Source organism: Gallus gallus, chromosome 21 (assembly GCF_016699485.2).
Source record: "Gallus gallus isolate bGalGal1 chromosome 21, bGalGal1.mat.broiler.GRCg7b, whole genome shotgun sequence".
Taxonomy (NCBI): Eukaryota; Metazoa; Chordata; class Aves; order Galliformes; family Phasianidae; genus Gallus; species Gallus gallus.
This window is the reverse complement of record NC_052552.1, coordinates 4,513,956-4,532,630: the sequence shown is the minus strand read 5'-3', so window position 1 is coordinate 4,532,630 and position 18,675 is coordinate 4,513,956. Positions and strand designations below refer to the sequence as shown.

The 18,675-nt window shown below is 48.5% G+C and overlaps 1 protein-coding gene across 5 annotated transcripts in view; it reads right to left on the bottom strand.

The window, feature by feature from the left end:
• Positions 1-3,824: 3,824 nt before the first annotated feature.
• The window catches only part of PAX7 (paired box 7), an 89,147-nt gene continuing 74,296 nt past the window's right edge, over positions 3,825-18,675 (bottom strand). For 4 of the 5 annotated variants that reach the window (XM_015296830.4, XM_015296832.4, XM_015296831.4 and 1 more), the window contains exons 9-10: positions 10,166-10,412; positions 3,825-7,297 (exon numbers count right to left, since the gene is read on the bottom strand). In XM_015296830.4, the coding sequence (XP_015152316.1) occupies positions 7,182-7,297; positions 10,166-10,412 (363 nt within the window). In that variant the 3' untranslated portion in view covers positions 3,825-7,181. 5 annotated transcript variants of the gene reach the window in all.

The window sequence follows — 18,675 nt, the reverse complement described above, 5'->3', positions numbered from 1 at the left end:
AGATGTGATTTTTGCAGATAAGCGTAGTAATTTAGATAAATCTGGGGGCTTTGGAGCCTTTCGCTTGCGTTCCTTTTCTTTCTGTCTGATTTTTTTTTTTCCAATTTTATCTCGCAAGTCAAGAGGAGGGGGAGCAGGGAGGGGGGGTGGCTGGGAGGGGGGAGCGTAATCTTTGGGTACTTTTTCTTTTCTTTTTAATGTGTTTTTCCCCAGAAGGTGGGATGGGGCCGCTCTCCCCCCACGCACATGCACACACACAGAAGATGGGGCTCTGTTTTTTAAAAGCAGAGGACAAAAAAAAAAAAAAAGAAAGAAAGAAAAAAAAAAAAGAAAAAAAATCAAAATATTTGAAAATGTATTTCATGGTAATTATGTCATATTTCATGGACTGATGCCACTACTGAAAGAGAGCCTGAATGCCTTAATTTGTATAGAAATTGTAATCATTTGTTCATTTCAAGGTGAAAATTGCATTTTTTAATTTAAATTGTATCCTGCGTGATAGTCTATTATCTAGTAAAATTGTCTCCATGTCTGAATGCCTTATATGCAGCTGCAATGCTTGTTACAAATCCCGTTATATTCATAAAAGCTTTGTCGACGTCTCGGGAAATGCGAGCAGTTTCTTGTGGGTTTCTTCTCTCTGTTGTGTGTTGTGGTTTGTTTTTTTTTTTTTCCCTTTTTTCCCCTTTTCCCTCCCATTCTCATCCTCCCTCCCCTTTCCTTCTTTTTCTTTTTCTTTTTTTTTCTTTCTTTTTTTTTTTTTTTTCCCCATATCTACCATTAATAACAATTAGCCTGGCTACACACAAAAGGCAATTCCCGCCTCGTTATTTATTTCGGAGCGCGGCACCTCGAGGTTGTGTGTTGGTTGGGGATAGGGGGCAATGGAAGAGAAAGGGATGGAAAAACCCAACGTGTTCTGCCCCGGGGGTGGGAATTCTGCACTAAAGTCACCGTGGGGAGGAGAGGATGGGGCGAGTGCCCCACTGATGCTCAGCATTAGGGGAATGAGCGCTGCTTGCTGTAGGAATGCAGGATGAGCCACTGGGTTACTATAAATCAGCCAAACCCGTTAAAATTCTGGGCTGGTTTGTGCCGGGTGAGAATGTGGCCCGCCCAGGATGGGATATTAATTATATTAATCCTTCAAAAAGAAAGAAATGGGCCTCCCAAGGAAATCCTTTTTCAGTCGTTTAATTCCCTTTCATACACCTCTCCCTGCTCGGAATACCCTGATTTTATGCAGGTCCACAGCCCATTATAATAAACTTCTCTACACCTATTCTGCAAAGAAATTGCTCATGGAATGCTGCGAGGCTGAAGGCTGCTGACAGCACAGCCACTCTCCGGCTGTAACACCCGAACACGACACGTCAACCAATGTGGGCTCATGTAAGTCACTTAACCTTCACCCCTCTGTTCCTGAAACCATTGTATTGCAGCGGTGCTGGGATGGGCAGCGTGGTGGAGAGGAGGAGAAATCAGACCTGGAGAAAGCAATTTTTTTTCCAGAATATTTTGGTTTTTATCACAAGGACTCTTTCCAAATTGTCTTTTATTAATAAGTCTCGAGTAAAGAGAAATGAGCATAAATCTCAGTTCCCTTAGTTTGGGTTTAAGAACGGGTTTTAAATTCCAGGTTAGAAAGGTAAAAATGTTCCCCTTCCAGTTTGTTCTTCTCATATTTTTGAAAGCAAAATGGAAAAGTGGAAACAACCTCAGTACAAGAAAGGTTTTGATCCTTTCCTCCTATTTCACTTCAGAAAAACACATGTGAGAATGTCTGAGAAGGTGATGTAAATAAGTTCAAGTTGTTATTTTTTTTTTCTTCAGTAATTCAAAATAAAAGTGCTAATTAATGCCCTTCCAAATGTGTTAGGGCTGCACCCCCATGTGCTTTCCCCAGCTGCTGAATGGCAATGGCATGAAGCTGGGGAATAGAACGTGCAGTACACATGTGCCTGTGTGTGTTCAGTGCTGTCATATGGGGATCCAAGAGGTCATGACACAGGGACCCACGGCCATAACGCAGGGATATCCATGAAGCCATGACATGGGGACCAATGGCCACACGAATCTATGAGACCATGACATAGGGACCCTTGAAACCATGATGTGGGGACCCACGAAGCCATGACACTGGGGATCCATGAGACCAGGACACTGGAAGCTCATGAGACCATGACATGGGGACCCTTGAGGCCAAGACTCGGGGATCCAGAGGCCACAACACAAGGTTCCATAAGACCATGACACAGGGACACATGAAGCCATGACACTGGGGATCTGTAAGGCCATGACAATGGGGATCCATGAGGCCATGACATTGGGGATCCATGAGGTCATGACATGGGGACCTTGGGCACCCTGTGCTTGCAGCACAGTCAGTACCAGCCTGCAGATGCAGTGTGTTGGCAGAAGTTAGCAGCTGGTGTCAAATGGCCTTGACTCTGATTTATCACTGGTTTATCAGCAGATTAAAGCTGACAACAGCTTAGGGCCATAATTGAGCAGTGATCCTTGTTGCAGGAGCTGCGTCGTCCCGGAGCAGCTCCCTTGTGGGCTCACTCGTGCCCTTGATATCATCCACAGAGCAACATTTGGGCTCTGGCGAGGTCTGGGAGATGTCCTGTGCTGCTCAGATAAGGCTCGGGCTGCCAGAAAAGAGGACGAGGAGCTCTGGGAACAGTTGAGGGCAGTGTTGAAACACAACGGCACTGTCTGGATGCGGCCAGCGCCGGAGCAAGATTGTTTCAGGGAGGGCACAGAGCTTCCAGCAGCAGAGATGGTTCGAAAATAGGGCTGTGTCTATAGAAATAATGCTGCCCTGCTTTAGGGCTCGTAGGAAATGATGGGAGAAGCCTTCTGGGGGCACGCCAGGGCAGACCCCATGCCTGGGTGCCCCCAGAGCTGGTAGATCCCCCTCAGCCCCCCCCACCTCCCACTGCCCCTCTATGGAACGATCCCTCTGCTGAAAGGCAACCAGAGAACAAATACATTTTAAAAACCCACCAAAAACCAGAGACTAATTACCCTCCTTTCTGCATGCGGATATTGGTCCAGCACCGCTTGGATGGAGATCAACTTATTTTACGGGGAACCAAAACATCTTCAGATGGGACTGGCTTTGTTTAAAGGCGAAATGCCTTATTACCCACTGCCGAAGCCCCGAGCCATGCCTTGCTCTGCAGAGCTTCAAAATATTGTTCCGCTTGTTGCTGCTGTGCTTTGCCCTCTAACGAGAGCCAGGTGCCTGCGGAGCCAGAGCGGCAGCGCGGTCCCATCCTGCCTCCCTCTGCCCCACCATCACTCGCTGAAAATGAACGTACAAAGGCACGGTTGTGTTTGGAACAGGCCAGGTGATTGTCCTTCCCTCATGGAAAGTCGCAGTGAAATTGGATGTTTCATTTCTTCACGTAGCTTTTCATTAAGGAATCAGACTCGATGGGAGTTGGGCTCGATGATACTTATGGGTCCTCTCCAACTTGGTATGAATCATAGACAGAATGTCATCATAGAGTCATCATAAAGTCATCAAGGTTGGAAAAGACCACTGAGATCACCGAGTCCAACCATCAACCCATGCCCATTATGCCCACCCATGGAACCATAGAGTCATTAAGGCTGGAAAGACTACTATGATCATCCACTCCAACCATTGACCCACCACCACCACACCCACTACATCCTACGAATGAACAGCACAATTTGGCCTTTTTTTGAGCAAAACCACCTGCAGTTTACCCGTGCATTTGGCCATTGTTGGTTTACCACTTGAGCTTGGCCGAGCGCATTAAGCAAACAAGCCACCCAAAGACACCTTTAATCCTTTTTTTTTCCTTTTTTAATGTATAACAGTTATGCCTGAGTTACAGAGAGACACCTACAGGCAGCAGGTAGTTAAAGCAAATACCAGTTTCTCTTTCTACTATTACTACTCCATATAGCTGAATAAATTATGGTGCGATTATATATATACACACGCACGCACGCAGGCACACACGCGCACACACTCCCAGGCAGGCATACACATGGAGCAAAATGGCTATGAGTCAAACACAGAAGCAACATATCCGCAGTTACTAGGAATAAGGAATGTCCTATAGTGCTATGTAGATATTCCCCAGGTGGGTATATGGAGGTGTTAGGGATGACGGGTTAGAAGCGTTAAATACACAAAGTCTCTGAGTGACAGGAGCCAATCTGCTGACTTATTGGACACAGTGAGGAAATGTCCACTTTGTGGTCTCAGGACGGTGCTGAGAGGTGAAGCAGGGGCGTGGGGAGGTCCAAAACCCACTGGTGGGTTGGCTGTCCCACAAGGATCTCAGTCTGCAGGCATGGAAGAAATGTTGACCTGAGAGAACGGAGCACGGCCCTTTGCTCGTTGGCTTCTCGTGTGGTTGGGATCCCAACAAAGCCACCGTTGGGTGGAGGTCTGCTCCGTCCCCGATGGGTCCTCACGTCCCTCAAGGTCCCACCACCGGCTCTGCTCTTCCATGCTCGGTTTTCTTTCGCCTCCCTCCGTTCTGTCCCACCCTACCCCCTGAGTTTGTCTCTTTTCAGCAGAACTGAGGTTGGCAACCCGTAAAACAAAAGGAAAAGAAGAAATAATAAAATAAAATAAAATAAAATACTTGGACTCTCATACATGAATGTACCTTCAGAGCAAAACCAAGAAACAACCAAAAAAAAAAAAAAGAAAAAAAAAAGCATTCCCCAAATCAAACCCGTCCCACCCCAAAGGTTCTGGAATGTATTTTGAAAACACACAATAGGCAAAATTTCTACGTTTCGCCCTCCCCACTCCCCCTTTTTTTCTTCTTTTTTCTTTTTTTTTTTCTTTTTATTTTTTTTTAATATTATTATTATTTTTTTTTTAACTAGCACGGCACTCACTGTGTTTTTTTAGTATAAAAAAAAAAAAAAGAAAAAGAAAGAAAGAAAGAAAGAAAGTCAACTTCCTATAAACATACAGCACATGACCAAATTTCCAGCTAATGTACAAAGTGCGACCACGAGGGAAAGGTCAGAGAACAGCTATTGGTGCTAGCGGGGCGATTCGGATTCCCCTACAAACTCTATTTACAGCAGTGCCCGGGTGCTCACGGACTTTCAGGTGAAGGTGAATGGCAAACAGGGTTCTGGGGTGCTCCCTCTCTTTAAGACTTTGATTGGTGGGGTTCTGTGCACCGCTCCTTGGGGATGGCTGGGAGGTGGGCTCGATGCACGGCTGGGAGATAGGATGGAGTGGGGAGAAGAGAGCTGGTAGGATTTTGCTCGTGGGGAGCGATTCTTGCGACAAACTGAAGCTTTCCTTCTAGTTTTGCAGGCAGCGAGGAATGCATTTGGTCAGAAATCTCAGTGTGAAGTAGCGGGGATTGTTGGCCTCTTGTTAAAGAGCAGGTTGTTTCAGCAAATGGGTCCTTCTGGCATTAACCCCTATGCTCGTGTCCATCACAGACACCCTTGTTCTTGCCCTAGAACCCCCTGTTCTGATATGGCAATCACAGAAGGTGACTTGGGAATGACGTTTAAGCCAAGACTGGAGTTCAAAAGGGATTTCTCCCTTCGATCAGCTCAAGGGCAGCATCTTGTGTTGCTTTCCAAGAGCTCAGACTGGCACAACCAGGGCATTGCTGTGGATGGTGTGACTGGCAGAACGGCCAAGCTGGTGTGTCAGCACGCATTTCGGAATGTAGGATCCATCACCCACATGCAGCAATGCTGATCAATGCTGTATATGGGTCTGACAGGGTGCTGAGCAATGTAAGAAGCAAACTTCGGCTTTGGTCCCGACAGGTACTTGCCCACATGGCTCAGGAGAAAGCAGCTTGGAGGTTCATGATAAATGAGGCTGGGGCAAGGCAGGGGGCAGTTCCCCAAGAAAACGTTGTTTCAGCTGCAAAAACAACGTCAGATTATTTGGAAAGAACTGAAGAAACAGCAGTGAGAGAAAAAGGGCACAGCAGAAGTGTCTGTAACAACCTGGCCCTAGAAGCACGTGCTGGAGCAGAACTCATCCGACTGTGCCGCCCCACTTTCATTCAGGTGGCCCTTTCCTTGCAGCAGAACCCCATTCTGCACATTGACCCTCTGAGACATCTTTGACTCTTCCTTCTCTCCACTGCTTTTGCTCTCAATGGCCAACTTCTTTCCCACTGAAGGATGAAAGGGCCATGACAGTCCTCGCCCTTCTTGACTGCAAGGGCAAAAGCTCCACAATAGTCATCTGTATCTGATGCCCTCTCTCTGGCCAGAGTTTGCTACCACATCTTCTGCCACTGTCTGATGCCCGTGTCCTTTTGGTGATAACCAGGTCAAACTTGGTCCCTAGGAGGAAACATAAATGTTGCTCATGCCTGTGCCCACGATCTCCAGTCCTCATGCAGCAATTCACATTTACACCTTCCGAAGGTCCCAGGCTGGACGGACATCCACCCTGCCCTGCTTAGCAGCAATCTGGCCTGCTTTGGCCCTGCTTTGGGAAGCCATCGGTGAGAACAGAAGGGTAGAGTGGGGTGGGGACGTTTGTTGTCTCTTTAATTTACGTCTGAGCTTTTTGTTTGTCTTTGTGTGTTTGTTCGTATTTCTTGTGTTCGCGTTGCTGCTTTTTGTTTGTTTGTTTGTTTTTGTTTAAAACAAGTTCTTATGTTTGGTCCATAGGTCTTCTGTGGTCCCGAATTATATCATCCTTAACAATCAGCTTGGTTATTCCTTCCTATACAACATTCACCAAATTTACACCAATGGAAAGAAAAGGAAACAAAAAGAAACTTTTTTTTTTTTTTTTTTTTTTACAAAGGAAAAGAAAAAAAGATCAATTTGGCTTTGACTATGCCAACTACCTAGATCAATGGAAGGTCCTTAAGCATGGGCAGAACACCATGGCCAGGTAGAGGGAGGGCATGAACTCGGGGTTAATAAATGTACCCAACCTATTGTCTCTGGCCACAGAATTCAGGTCAATGAGGCCAGGCTTGCCTCTGAGTGCCCTGGGAGGAGCTGGATTCTTGGAGAGCCCTCCCCATCTTTCCCGTCTCCTTCACAAGTTGATGCGAGGTGGAAGGGAGTTGGGAAGGAGTAGGGTCTGGGTACAGGCAGATCCCTGGAAGGCTGGTAGTGTTTCTCCAGTGGTACCGAGTTGCTGGAGTGGGTTGTTGGCACAGTCGGACTCTTCAGTAAGCTTGGCCTGTCTCTACTGGTAGGAGCCCCAGAACGGCCGAATGTTCTCCCAGCTTCATCCTGCGCTGCGTGGACAGGCTCACGTTCTTGGTCAAATAATCAACAGCAGCTGAAGAGGAGAGGAGGTGGGGGAAAGGAGGGTGAGAGAACAGCACAACGTGAGGATTATTATTTAGCGGAAACGAGGCATTTGCCATCAAAGGATGTGTGGCCAACAGACCCTGCAGACTGATTCTTAGACGTTGATGCTTAGACCAGGGGTCGTGCTCTTAGGAAAGGGTGCATCCTTCTAGGCCAACCTGCCAGGGCTGTGGGTCCCTCACATGTCTCCATGGACCTACTAAGAGTGAAGATCCTACTTCTGCCATAGAAAATGGTGTTTCCAGGGGAGCTGCCCAACGATGAGCCTGAGACAGTTCCAGGCTCACCCCATGCCACCAGCAATGCCACTGCAAATGAAATTTCAGCAGGTCCTCACCAGCCTGGACAGGGCTTGAATGTGACTCAGCCGCCATGTGCTGACTCATCCCTCTGTCCTAAGGGAAACACTTCATCTCTGTCTTGGTGAGAAATGCATCCCAACTCTCCAGCCTGCCCCACGGTCTGGGGGGGATGAGGAGTGGGGCAGGATGGTGACACTGCTCATTAGCTGAGCTTCTGTCAAAGTCTCTCCCCTTCCCTAGCTTTAATGTCTCAAATTAGATTAATAAGGAGCTGGCAGGAGATGTACAATCGGTGCCAATGAGTAAACAAATTTCAGCCATCAACGTCTTGTCAGATGCCTGCCCCAGAGGAGGTCCCTTCCAGACACAAATTCTTATTAGACTTGTCATATCTATTAGAATTCCTTTCACGCTTCTGCGTTCCATCACCGGCATCATTAACACAGCTCTGGCCTTTGGGAACTGCAAGGGCCACATTAATCTGGCATCGCTGCTCCTCACCGGCTGGGACAGCACTGGCTGGCTTGCAGGGAGCAGACAGGGTACAACTTCTGCTGGTGGCACTTGGTTGGACACTTGGAGGTGGCATAGTCGGGCTGGTGTCCCTCCTGGACTGGGAGGAATCCCAGTAGGGGCAGCTTGTCTTGAGCACTGGGCTCTGCCCAGTTGTGTGATGGTGCCTCCAACTTCATAGGGTTAGAGGCTGGGGAAGACCCTGCTCTATGGCTCATGTCCAAACCTTATCAGCTTGTTCCCCTGATATTTCAGGTGATCACATTAAATAACAGATTTGTGAAGCACATGTGTGTGTTTGGTGCCTGTGCTCTGGGTGAAGGGAATCGCAGAATCATTAAGGTTGTAAGAGTTCACCAAGATCATTAAGATCTGCTGAATATAAGATGTGCTGAGAAAGACAAGAAAAAAATGTTGTTACATCAAGGTCATAACCATGCAAGACCTTGCTCAGCAGTTCTAATTACCAACAAAATGGTTTCTTCACATAGACATCATTATAAATGGAGCTCATTATAAGAAAAGCTTATAGTGAAGAAGATTTATGCATTGCCTCTATTTAGCTGGACATCCAAATACCCACACATGCATGTGCAGATGTGGAGAGTTTGCTGTGTGATGTGGATCCCACCTTAGAATGGCCACAGCTGGATATATCTTGGGTAACTCTACCAACCGTGCAAGACTTGCTGCTGGCAGCTTGAATGGGAAAACATTCCTGCTCCAGACTGAGCCCTGTGGCTCCTCAACTGAATGGACGTCCAACAGAAAAGAGGGAAAGAAATCAGGAAGGGCAGTAAAACAGCATAGATAGGGCTGGGTGGGCAGCTCTTCAAGGAGAGGCCCAAGTGGAAATTCCTCCAGCAAACCAAGACAAACCCTTCTTTCTCTTTCCCTCTCCTTTGCTGGTCACTCTCCCTTCAGAAACGTAGCTTGTCCCCCTTATTTTATTTTTTACACACATGGGTGTGACTAACGTCTTGCCTAGGGGTATCTTTATTGGAAATACATGGTATTGGAATTTGTTTAAGATTTTTATCAATAGCACGTGTGTCCAGCCTCACATCCAGAAGCGAGGGGAAGGTCAAGGGGTCACAGATCAAACTCCCGAAAAACAAAAAAAGGAGGGGTGGGGGGAAGCTGCTATTGATCCCGTCTGCCGCCACAGCCGGTTCTCATTTAGCTGGAGAAGTTAAAGACATTAAAGGGCTGTGACGGAGAGGGGAATAAAAAGCCACAGCCAAATGGAAGGAAAGGTCACTGAGGACAAGCTGTGGGCAAGCAGGAGCGCTCCCGGAGGAAGAGGATGCACCTTTAACCCTCTGCAGATCACCCTCTCACAACACCACACTCATTATTAGTTTAACACCAGCAGGTGAGCCCTTTGGCAGGGTTTCTGGAGGAGAAACAGACCTTCCCTGGGTCGCGGTGCCTTCCAGGTCTGAGCTGTGGGTTGAGGATTGCAATTCCAGCCTCACTTTGGCTATAGTAGGAACGCAGCCTGGTTGGTTGGCAGACATTGGTCTTATGGCTTTTGTAGGGGAAAGCTGAGTGTGGAACCATCCCTCACCCTACACAGGGCAGGGGAAGGAGAAACATACATAGTTCTGCATCACTGAGGGATGGTATTAAAATCCCCTTGGCTGAGCAGGGTGAACATGCTGTCGGGCTTTTGGAGAAGTAAAAACTGGAGAGGAGGAAGGAAAGGGTTGGAACTGGATGATCTTTCAGGTCCCTGCCAATCCAAGCCATTCTATGACTCTAAGTTCTTCTTTTTATTTCCTAGCAGAAACGTTTTACCTAAAGTATGTTATTTGGGACTTTTGAATTGGACTGCAAGGACGATGGGAGCAATCTCTATACGGAGCAATCTCCATCTATCGGGTTGCATTTTTATCTCTAAGAGGACAGACTTCTTCCCAATTCCATCCCAATCCCTTCCATGACAATACCCACACATTCTTAGATCCCTCCCTCTGCTCTCCTGTTCCCTGTAAGCGCAGGGGCCACCCAGCACTTACTTTGTCCATACTGCCCATACTGGTAGCCGGCCACCGGGTCCACGCTGTAACTGGTGGTGCTGTAGGTGGGAGGACAGTAGGACTGCGAGGTCGGGAGGCTGTCCACGGACTTGATGGAGTCACTCCGCTGGCTGCAGCTGGCAGAGATGGAGTTGGTGGTGTCCAGGCCACCGTGAAGAGGAGAGATGGAGAAGTCAGCCTGGGGCTGTGGAGGAACCCCGCTGGGGTTGCTCAGGATGCTCATCACCTGGGGAAGCACAGGAGGCAATGTGTCAGCAGGGGTAGGAGGGAGAGACAGCCTACATAGAGTGGTGCTCTACCAATATAGGTTTGGCCAGGATGGAGAATGAAGGCTGGTTCCACCTGGTAAAAACAGACCTCACTTTTGGCTCCCCTGTGCCTAAGGCTTTATTTCACAGAACCATAAAATCATCAAGGTTGGAAAAGACCGCAGAGTTCACCGCGTCCAACCATCATCCCATCACCCGTGCCCACTAAACCATGTCCTTCATACACATCCAACCCACTAGTTTCATGTTTTTGTTGCCCTCTTTTTTGATGTTTTAATAAAAATATGTATCTTTATAAGAAGAGGTTTTGTTATTTACATGCCTTAACTATACTAGTTATTTTATACGCTGCCCAAACCCATTCATCTTCACCCAGTGCAGCCCAGGCAAACGTTGGATGCCCATAAAGTTTATTTGAGAGACCTTCCTAGGGGATAATGGAGAGGTTCCTTCCTGGCACACTCAGCCTTCGGTTGCTCTTTGCTGCCCTGCCAACAGTGTCATTGAACACCAGAGAAGGGAATAAACCAAGGAAAGCACAAGGGATGCACAAGTCAAGACCCGCAGCTTCCTAAAGGGACTCTGACAGCAGCTACTGCCATTAGAAGTCTGCATGGGGGTGCCCAGCGGAGGTCCCCAAACCTTTCTGGTTTTGATGCAGATTCTGCTTTAGGGACAGGAATGTCAAAGTTCTCTTCACCCTGAAATGTCCGTGGGTTCAAAGATGGCAGGTCAGTGCAGCACAGTGCTTGGTTTTACAACGTAATTCAATTTGCACACAAGCTATCTTCCTGCTTTGAGACCTGAAACAGATGAATTTACGCTGTTTTTGTGGTTGGGTTTTTTTTTTTTTTTCCTTCCACCAAAATGCCAGATTTGTTCCTGTGGGTGAGCGTGGGGCAAACCACTGCCTACAGGCCTCCATCCCAATATACTGCCTTAATGCAATTGCCTCCTGCAATCAGCAAAGTGACCCCTGGGTGCCCGGTTAAGGGTGTGAGGAGTTTGCTGGACCGGCGCTGCTGAATTCGTGCTGGGGGAGGTGAGGGGACAACCCATCACCTCGGGGGGCCACGGCAGCGCTGGGATGGCTGCAAATCCCCGACTTTAGCATAACCTTATTGACATCAATTAAAGTGGCAAATTGGAAATATTTGGAGCCTGGCAAATGGTAAAATGAGCCCTTTATCCCCCGCCAGTGGCCTGGTGAGCTATTGTGAGGAGCATCCATTCTCTGGAAGGACACAAGAGTTGTTGTATAGAGCGCCGGGTCCCCCTTCCTCCTCGTCTCTGTCCCCTCCTCCCTCACCTTCCTGCTGGACTGGGGCTTAGGGGATGCACTGCCCTTTGCTTTCTAAAGCTTCTCCTCCCCCCGGAAGGGCCCCGGAGCCTTGCAAAGCCGCTTTGCCTTGATGGGATCCCACCTCCCGACTCTGCCGGCATGAGATCCTTCCCAGATTTGTCTGGGGGGGGGGGAATTTGGGAGCAGGGCTGGTTGGGCCCCTGCGGAGGAGGAGTTAAAAAGCCTGGAAAATCAGTCTAACTCTGAGCACTGGGGCAGGGATGGAGGAGCGAGCTTTGGACGAGCAGCACGGAGCTCATTTACCCTGCCCTCCTTTGAGTTTTCAAGCCTGCACCGAGCTTAGGCTTGCTGCTGGTCCACACTAGTTAAAAAGCAATGGATCTGTTTCATCCATCGGAGCCTAAATCCCCCCCAGCCCTCCAGGCACATCACCTCAATGAAGCCTTGAGATGAAGTTTTTTACCCACAACCACTTGGACCCCCCCTGCCCCACGACAGCAGGGGGATGAAGAGAGGAAGCTGCATTTAAATATGCAAGACGGGGTGGATGTAATGAAGACCTCTCTACCTCAGTGCTTATGCGATGGGGAAATCATGGGAGAGCTGCCCCAACGTTGGTTTTCCAGCTGCAAAGTTGTCTGCAACCTTCCACTAAAGCTGGGTCACGAACTTTGATTTGGTTCAGCCACAAATCCCCCTCCTCTGCCCCTCAGTCCCTGCAGATATCCCTCCAAGCACCATGGCTGGAGGTGTCACAGCCTGCCCCAATGGGCATCCGGGATGCTCACATCTACACCAGCCACAAAACCCTACTGCCTGCCTTTCATCTGAGACCCGAATCAGAGGTTTAAAACAATAAACACCCTCCCTGCAAACAGATATGTGGATTCTGTGCTATTTTTGGCAAGCTCCAGCTCAGGCAGCACCAATCAGGGCTGTTTTGCTGCTCCCTTGCCGAGTTGTAGGGCTACAGATTTGCTGCATGCGCCGCAAACCTCCGCAGGTGCAGGAAGAAATCGTGTGCCAGAAAACAACGTGCAACTGGAACTACTCAGAGATCGGAGGGTTTGCTGGTGCTCTCCCTCCTGGCCACCTCCCCAAAAAGAGTCAGCTGCTTTATATTACTCAGGAAAAATAAAAGGGTCTTGAAGCAAGCAGAAGTCATATTAACACTTCCGCTAAGGCCCTTTTAAAAAGAAAGGGGGATGTAAAGCTGTGTTGGTAAATGAAACCCAGACTCACACTCTTCACACTCACAGGAGCTGAGATGGGAGAAGACACTTGCAGAAATCCTACTAAAGACAGTAATTGGCTTTAATCAGTCAGAATCGGGGCTGATGTCTAATCCTGGCTCTGCGACTGACTCCAAAGGGCTCGTGAGAGTCACTTAAGCCGGGACTCAGCTAACCTGAGCCATGCAATGCTGTTTGTGGTCTATGCTAATCCTCCAGAATCCACCTACAGAGAGAGTGACACTTCTGAAGGACCATTCTTCCCACCCTGAGACCCCTTTCTGAGAGAAAAGACGGTCAGAATTTCCCTCTGGAAATGCGTAGCGAGACATAAGGATGCCAATATTACACCAGGATGGTGAGCTGCCCCCAAAGCACATCCGACCATGGGAACATCTGCCTTTATGCCTTTTCCAGGCATGCTGTGAGCAGTTTGGGACTGAGCCCCACCAGGACCCTGTTTGCATCCAATCCACCCACCCCAGGACACGAAGGTGTTGTGTATAACAAGAGCAATGGTGAGATTTCTGCTCCATCCCTGCTCTGCAGCCCCCCAGCATGGATAACCCTCGGCCAGCACTATCTGACTATCTGACTTCAGCTGAATAAACTCATTTTCCAGGCAACTTTTGAACTTAGGAAGGTGCGGGGGCATCTGGAGAAATCCCCTCCTCAAGAATGCCACGTCCTTCTCCCCTTTTCTTTCTGACCTTGCTTTCTTATAATTTATTACTTCTTGGTGCATTATCATCACTAACTAAAAATCAATACCCACTTCACATCTGTAAGGTTTTATCTGGAGGGAAATCTGCTCCCTGTCCATCATGGTGACTGACAGCCTTCCCTTTCCCCTCCCTCTCGTCGGCTGCCTCTCTCCCCTTCCCCATCTCCTTTACCTCTGCTGCTGTCCCAAATCAGTCACAGGCATTGCATGGGCCTGCACTTTAGGCTAAGTCAATAACAGCCCCGGTGCTAGGAACCTTCGGCCTCGCTCCTACCCTTTCCGGAGGTCATTTGTCATAGGGGAAAAGTGGTAGGGGGTCTCGGTGTGTTGGGGAGCCCAAGGTTACAGCACAAAGACCCTCCTGGATGAAAGAGCCAGCCTCCTGCTGCTGCCGCCCTCCCCACCCTCATCTCCCCCTGTTCCCCAGCCCCCCCCCCCCCCCCCCCTCCGGGACGTTTCATCACTCTCTCCCATACTTTAAAAGAAGGGGAGTTAAAAAAATGTAATTAATTCCCTCCATTTCTGAGCTGGCCCTCAGGGCCTCTGGCCGTGGAAACTGTAGCAGGGGAAATGTGCACCCTTTATGATAAACGAATGCGGCTTTGGGAAGGGAAGCGCAATTAAGGCCTTCCATCTGTGCAATCAGGCCTTCAGATTTTAGGGTTGGAGGTTGGGGGGTGGTTGTGTGTGTTGGGGGGCTGGGAGGGGCTCAAGGGGCAAACAACGATAGGATAGAGATACTGCTCTGATGGAGAAGGGCACGCGCACGTCAGGGAAGGGACAATGGGGAAGTTTGAGGACAAACCCTTGCCCTGTAGACCTGGCCGGGACATGGGACAAACCAGGGAATGCAGAGGTGTTTTGAGGAGATTTTACATCCCAAAATCCCAAAACGATGTGGAGGGGAGAGCCTGAGAACACCGTTTTCCAGAGTGGCTCCCAGCGCTGCTCGTCTCTGTTTTTGGGCATCCGACCTGACAGAGCGTAAAGCATCCGAAATCAGAGGCTGCCTCAGAAAAAATGCTGCATTTAGAAACTGCTGAGTCTGGCTAAGTTGTGAATAAAGGGAAGACGTAATCATCTGCAACTAGCTGAAGGGTGTTAACTCCAAAGGAGCTGCCGGATGGTCCCAGGGGAATGCAGACTGAAGAGGGAAAAGCAGAGGCTCACGGCAGTGAGTGGTGCTGTGGTGCTGTTTGCCTAGGGATGGGTAGAAAACCTCAATTTTGGGGAAGGCTGGAAGCACGACTGGTTTGAATATTTAATACTGATCAGACAAAAGCTCCACGAACTTCTGCTGCGAAGAATGCGCTTGCAGGCTCTGTGGTGTCAAGGCTTACACCAGTCAGTGGGAAATGAGTTTCTGAATATCTGGCAGTCATGCTGGGCAAGGCTGTGGGTCTCTTGGCTTTCCTGCCTACAGGGAGCAGACAGCTGGTCTGCTGTGAGTTCCCCTATGAGGTCTCCACCATTGGGTTGGTCTCTGCCATTTGCAGCTGATCCATCTGCTTTGGGCAGGTGATGCTCCGTCCTCCAATGCTGTTCTTGGTGGGGACCCAGCTTTAACTTTTCCACCTTTCCCTGGCAGCCTTTTCAGCTAATCTTTTCCTTCCCTCTTTGCAGAAGGCAACCTTTCCCTCACACTGATGCTTTTTGATCTCTGTGGATTCATTCTCACTTTGTGGGAAGAGGGAGAGTTGATTATCCTACACATACATTAAATGGGAACAAAACGAAGAGGTGACCGTAGGACTGCTGAGAGTTGAAGGAAGAGTTGGGAGGAGATAAATAGCTCCCCAAAGATCTTCACTTGAAAGGAGGATAAATATATGCAAATGTGCCCCTAGGTAGGCCTAAAATGACTTATGTAGCAATCACTAACACTGCTCTCACAAAGCCAAGTAATTAATTTTGAATATTTTCTAAACCACTGGACCCAGCTGAGCTGTACCTCAACATGCCAAACCAATCCAGTAAGTGTTCCATCCACATGTGGTTTTGCATTCAAGCCAAGAAATTTCATACCATTTGCACCTAAAAAAAATCTGATCTGTTCAGGCTAATGGCAATTCCTAGGAAATTTTAGAGCCCAGGAGTTGAACTTCATAGAATCATAGGATCGTTGGAAGGTTGGAAAGACCACTAAGATCATCTAGTCCAACCATGAACCCATCACCACCACACTGATGTCTTTCAAATGGCATCCGAAAAGCAAAAGGCCACTCCGGTGAGGTAAATGGGAGTTTAGCCCTCAATTTAAGTGGAGCATTTATTTTGCTGTAGGAATTAATTGTTAGGCTATCGATTGAAGGAGTGCTCATGTTTCCTACAAAGTGACTGAGGAGTAGTGCAAATGTTTGCTAACCAACACTACCAGTGTATTTACATTGAATGGCTGCAGATAAAAAGGCCATATCCCCCAAAAAAGCATTCACCACTAATTGGCAAAGGATTGCTCCAGGGCAATGATGTTCCAGTTTCATAACCTCTTCCACTCCAGTGGAAAGTGTATGGGGACAAGTGAAACTTGAGACTTTCCCAAGGCCACGTGAGTCAGAAGCAGAGCCAGAACAGAAGACAGTGTTCCTGGATCCTTCCTGCTAAGCATGGGACAGAGCGTGCCGGATCCCTTCAAAGCCATCAGCAATGGTTGCCAGCGAACAGTAAAACCAGAAATATCATCAATGCCTTTCAGTGACTTAAAACACCTGAAGGATGTTTCAGCGTAGTCTAGGAGACAGCGGGTGAAATGGAGATGAGCATCACGTCCTAAGACGACCCTGTTCACTTGACTGATGAGGATGGAGGGGGCTTGGGGAGATGCTGGTGGTGAGATGGAGCTGGGGATGCAATGGTGAGCTGCAGCAAAGCAGGCCAACGCAGGCTGCACAAGGGGAGGATTAGGGGGAAAAAAAAGGCGGTGGGGAGTTATTACCTGATTGTTCAAGGCTATGGTGAGGTTCCACCTGGAGAACTGCATCTTGTTTTGGGCACCCTGCTTCTGTAGAGATGTACAAATTATGGAGAAGGTCTACAGAAAAGTTTCTAAGCTATACAAAAGAATGGGAAGGTCTTAGCTCTAACGGTAAGAGAAATTGCTTAAGGCTGGATGGTCTGGGTAAGAGAAATGAGCTCTTCTTGCAGTGGGAATACTGTAAGGAAACCAGAAGCACCACGGGGTTATACATCCAACAGTGGCTATGAGGAGTTTTGTAGCAGAAGTATAATTTGGAGGGAAGAGGGGAGGCATTGCTGAATGGGAATCACATCAAAAACTGCTTGATCCAGAGACAGAAGCCACTGCTCTTGGTGCTCGGGAGCCAAACTCTACTGTCACCTACATGAAAAGCAGGTGCTAAAGCTTCTAACAGTCTGGATAACCAGAGGAAACAAACAGACCTACTGTGCTGGTGAGAGCTGTTTGAGGTGTAGGGGAATCCCAATTCTACGGACATCAGCCTCATTAATGAGCAAAATCAAGACTAACCCGTCCCATAATTGGGTGAGACTCAAGCCAGCCATGCCTCACCATGTTGGAACTGTTGAAAGGGCTGATTTTTGTGCATTGCTGAGCATTTCCCCCTGAAAATGGGCTTTGTTCTTTACTAACCATTGACATCTCTATTCACCTGATGCTACCTATGCAGACCTTATCCTGATGCTGTTTTACCCCCCTAATATGTGAAGGCCAAGTGAACACACTGGGGACTAAAGCCTCCATGGGGAAATTGCTTTGTTGGGATATGGAGTATCTCTGGCCATTAATTGCAGGAAGACGAATCTTGCTTGTGGCATTTTAGAACTCCCGAAGTCATCGAAGCTGAGAGAACAGAAAGGCACGGCAATGGCAAATAGGGATTCCTAAACATTTCCAAGCCTTGAGAGGGACTCAGGTTAGGTTCAGCTTTGGAAATGGGTTGGGCTGGTGATCCCCAGTGTTTTTTAACGGGCACCTCTTCGTTCATTTCTGGGTAGGCTGAGCCATGCTGACGGCAAGAATATACACCAAGAACACACACCAGACACCAAGAAACACCCAGCACAACTTCAGCCATTTCTCCCCGAACGCCCTTCAGCATCCCCGCACCAGCAGAGACTAACAAAGACGGCCCCAAACTCGCAGAAAGGTCTCCTTTTTCCCTCCTCCCCTCCCACCCCTCTCCCTCCTTTTATATATTTATTTCCCCTTTGCTAAGCCAGCCTGTGCTCACTCACTATCACAACCCCCCGCGGACACTGGTAATGGAGTGCGGGTGCTGCCTTACTGCTTCGAAACAAGATTTCCTGAGATCCTTTGAGCTCGCTCCATGCCTCCCCCTCGCCTGCTTTTCTCTCTCTTTTTGGAGAGTGGAGGGGAGCCTCTATAAATGTGAAAGGAGCTGCACTACAAAGAATCCCCCGAGTGGCATATCCCAGCCTCGGGCGAAGCTGCTTGGTGCACTGATAGTCCTGCGTATCTGTTCTAGGACTCCTCTTTCTCTTCCCCTCCCTCTTTCTCTGATCAATCGAGGGCTGTAATCAGTTAAGGTCCAGCTTAACTGCAGTGTAAGATACACCAGTTAAGCAAAGCCAATGCCTCCAGGGTTCCCATCGTAAATACGGAGAGGTCATGGGGAGATGAAATAACCCTGATAAGTTCAGCAAGTGCAGTGCTAGCTAGGCTTGCACGGAACACTTAATAACTTGAGCTGGCAGAAGAATGAGAGAAAGGAACAATCAGAATTGTTTCCTATGCTCAGCTCCTCTTTTGCTTGTTTGTTTGCTCCCCAGTTCTCCCCCAGTTTCTCTTTTCAGCTCACCCCAATGAATGAGCAACCCAGACCCCGATCCTGCCCAGGACTGCAGGGATGAATTCTCAATGACAGCTCCTGAATCCAAGGAAATGCCTTTTGCAGCCCTACACGTGTGCTCTCCCCTTGGGCTTCTCTCTGCTGCTAGGGAGCAGTGTGGTATTTCTAAAG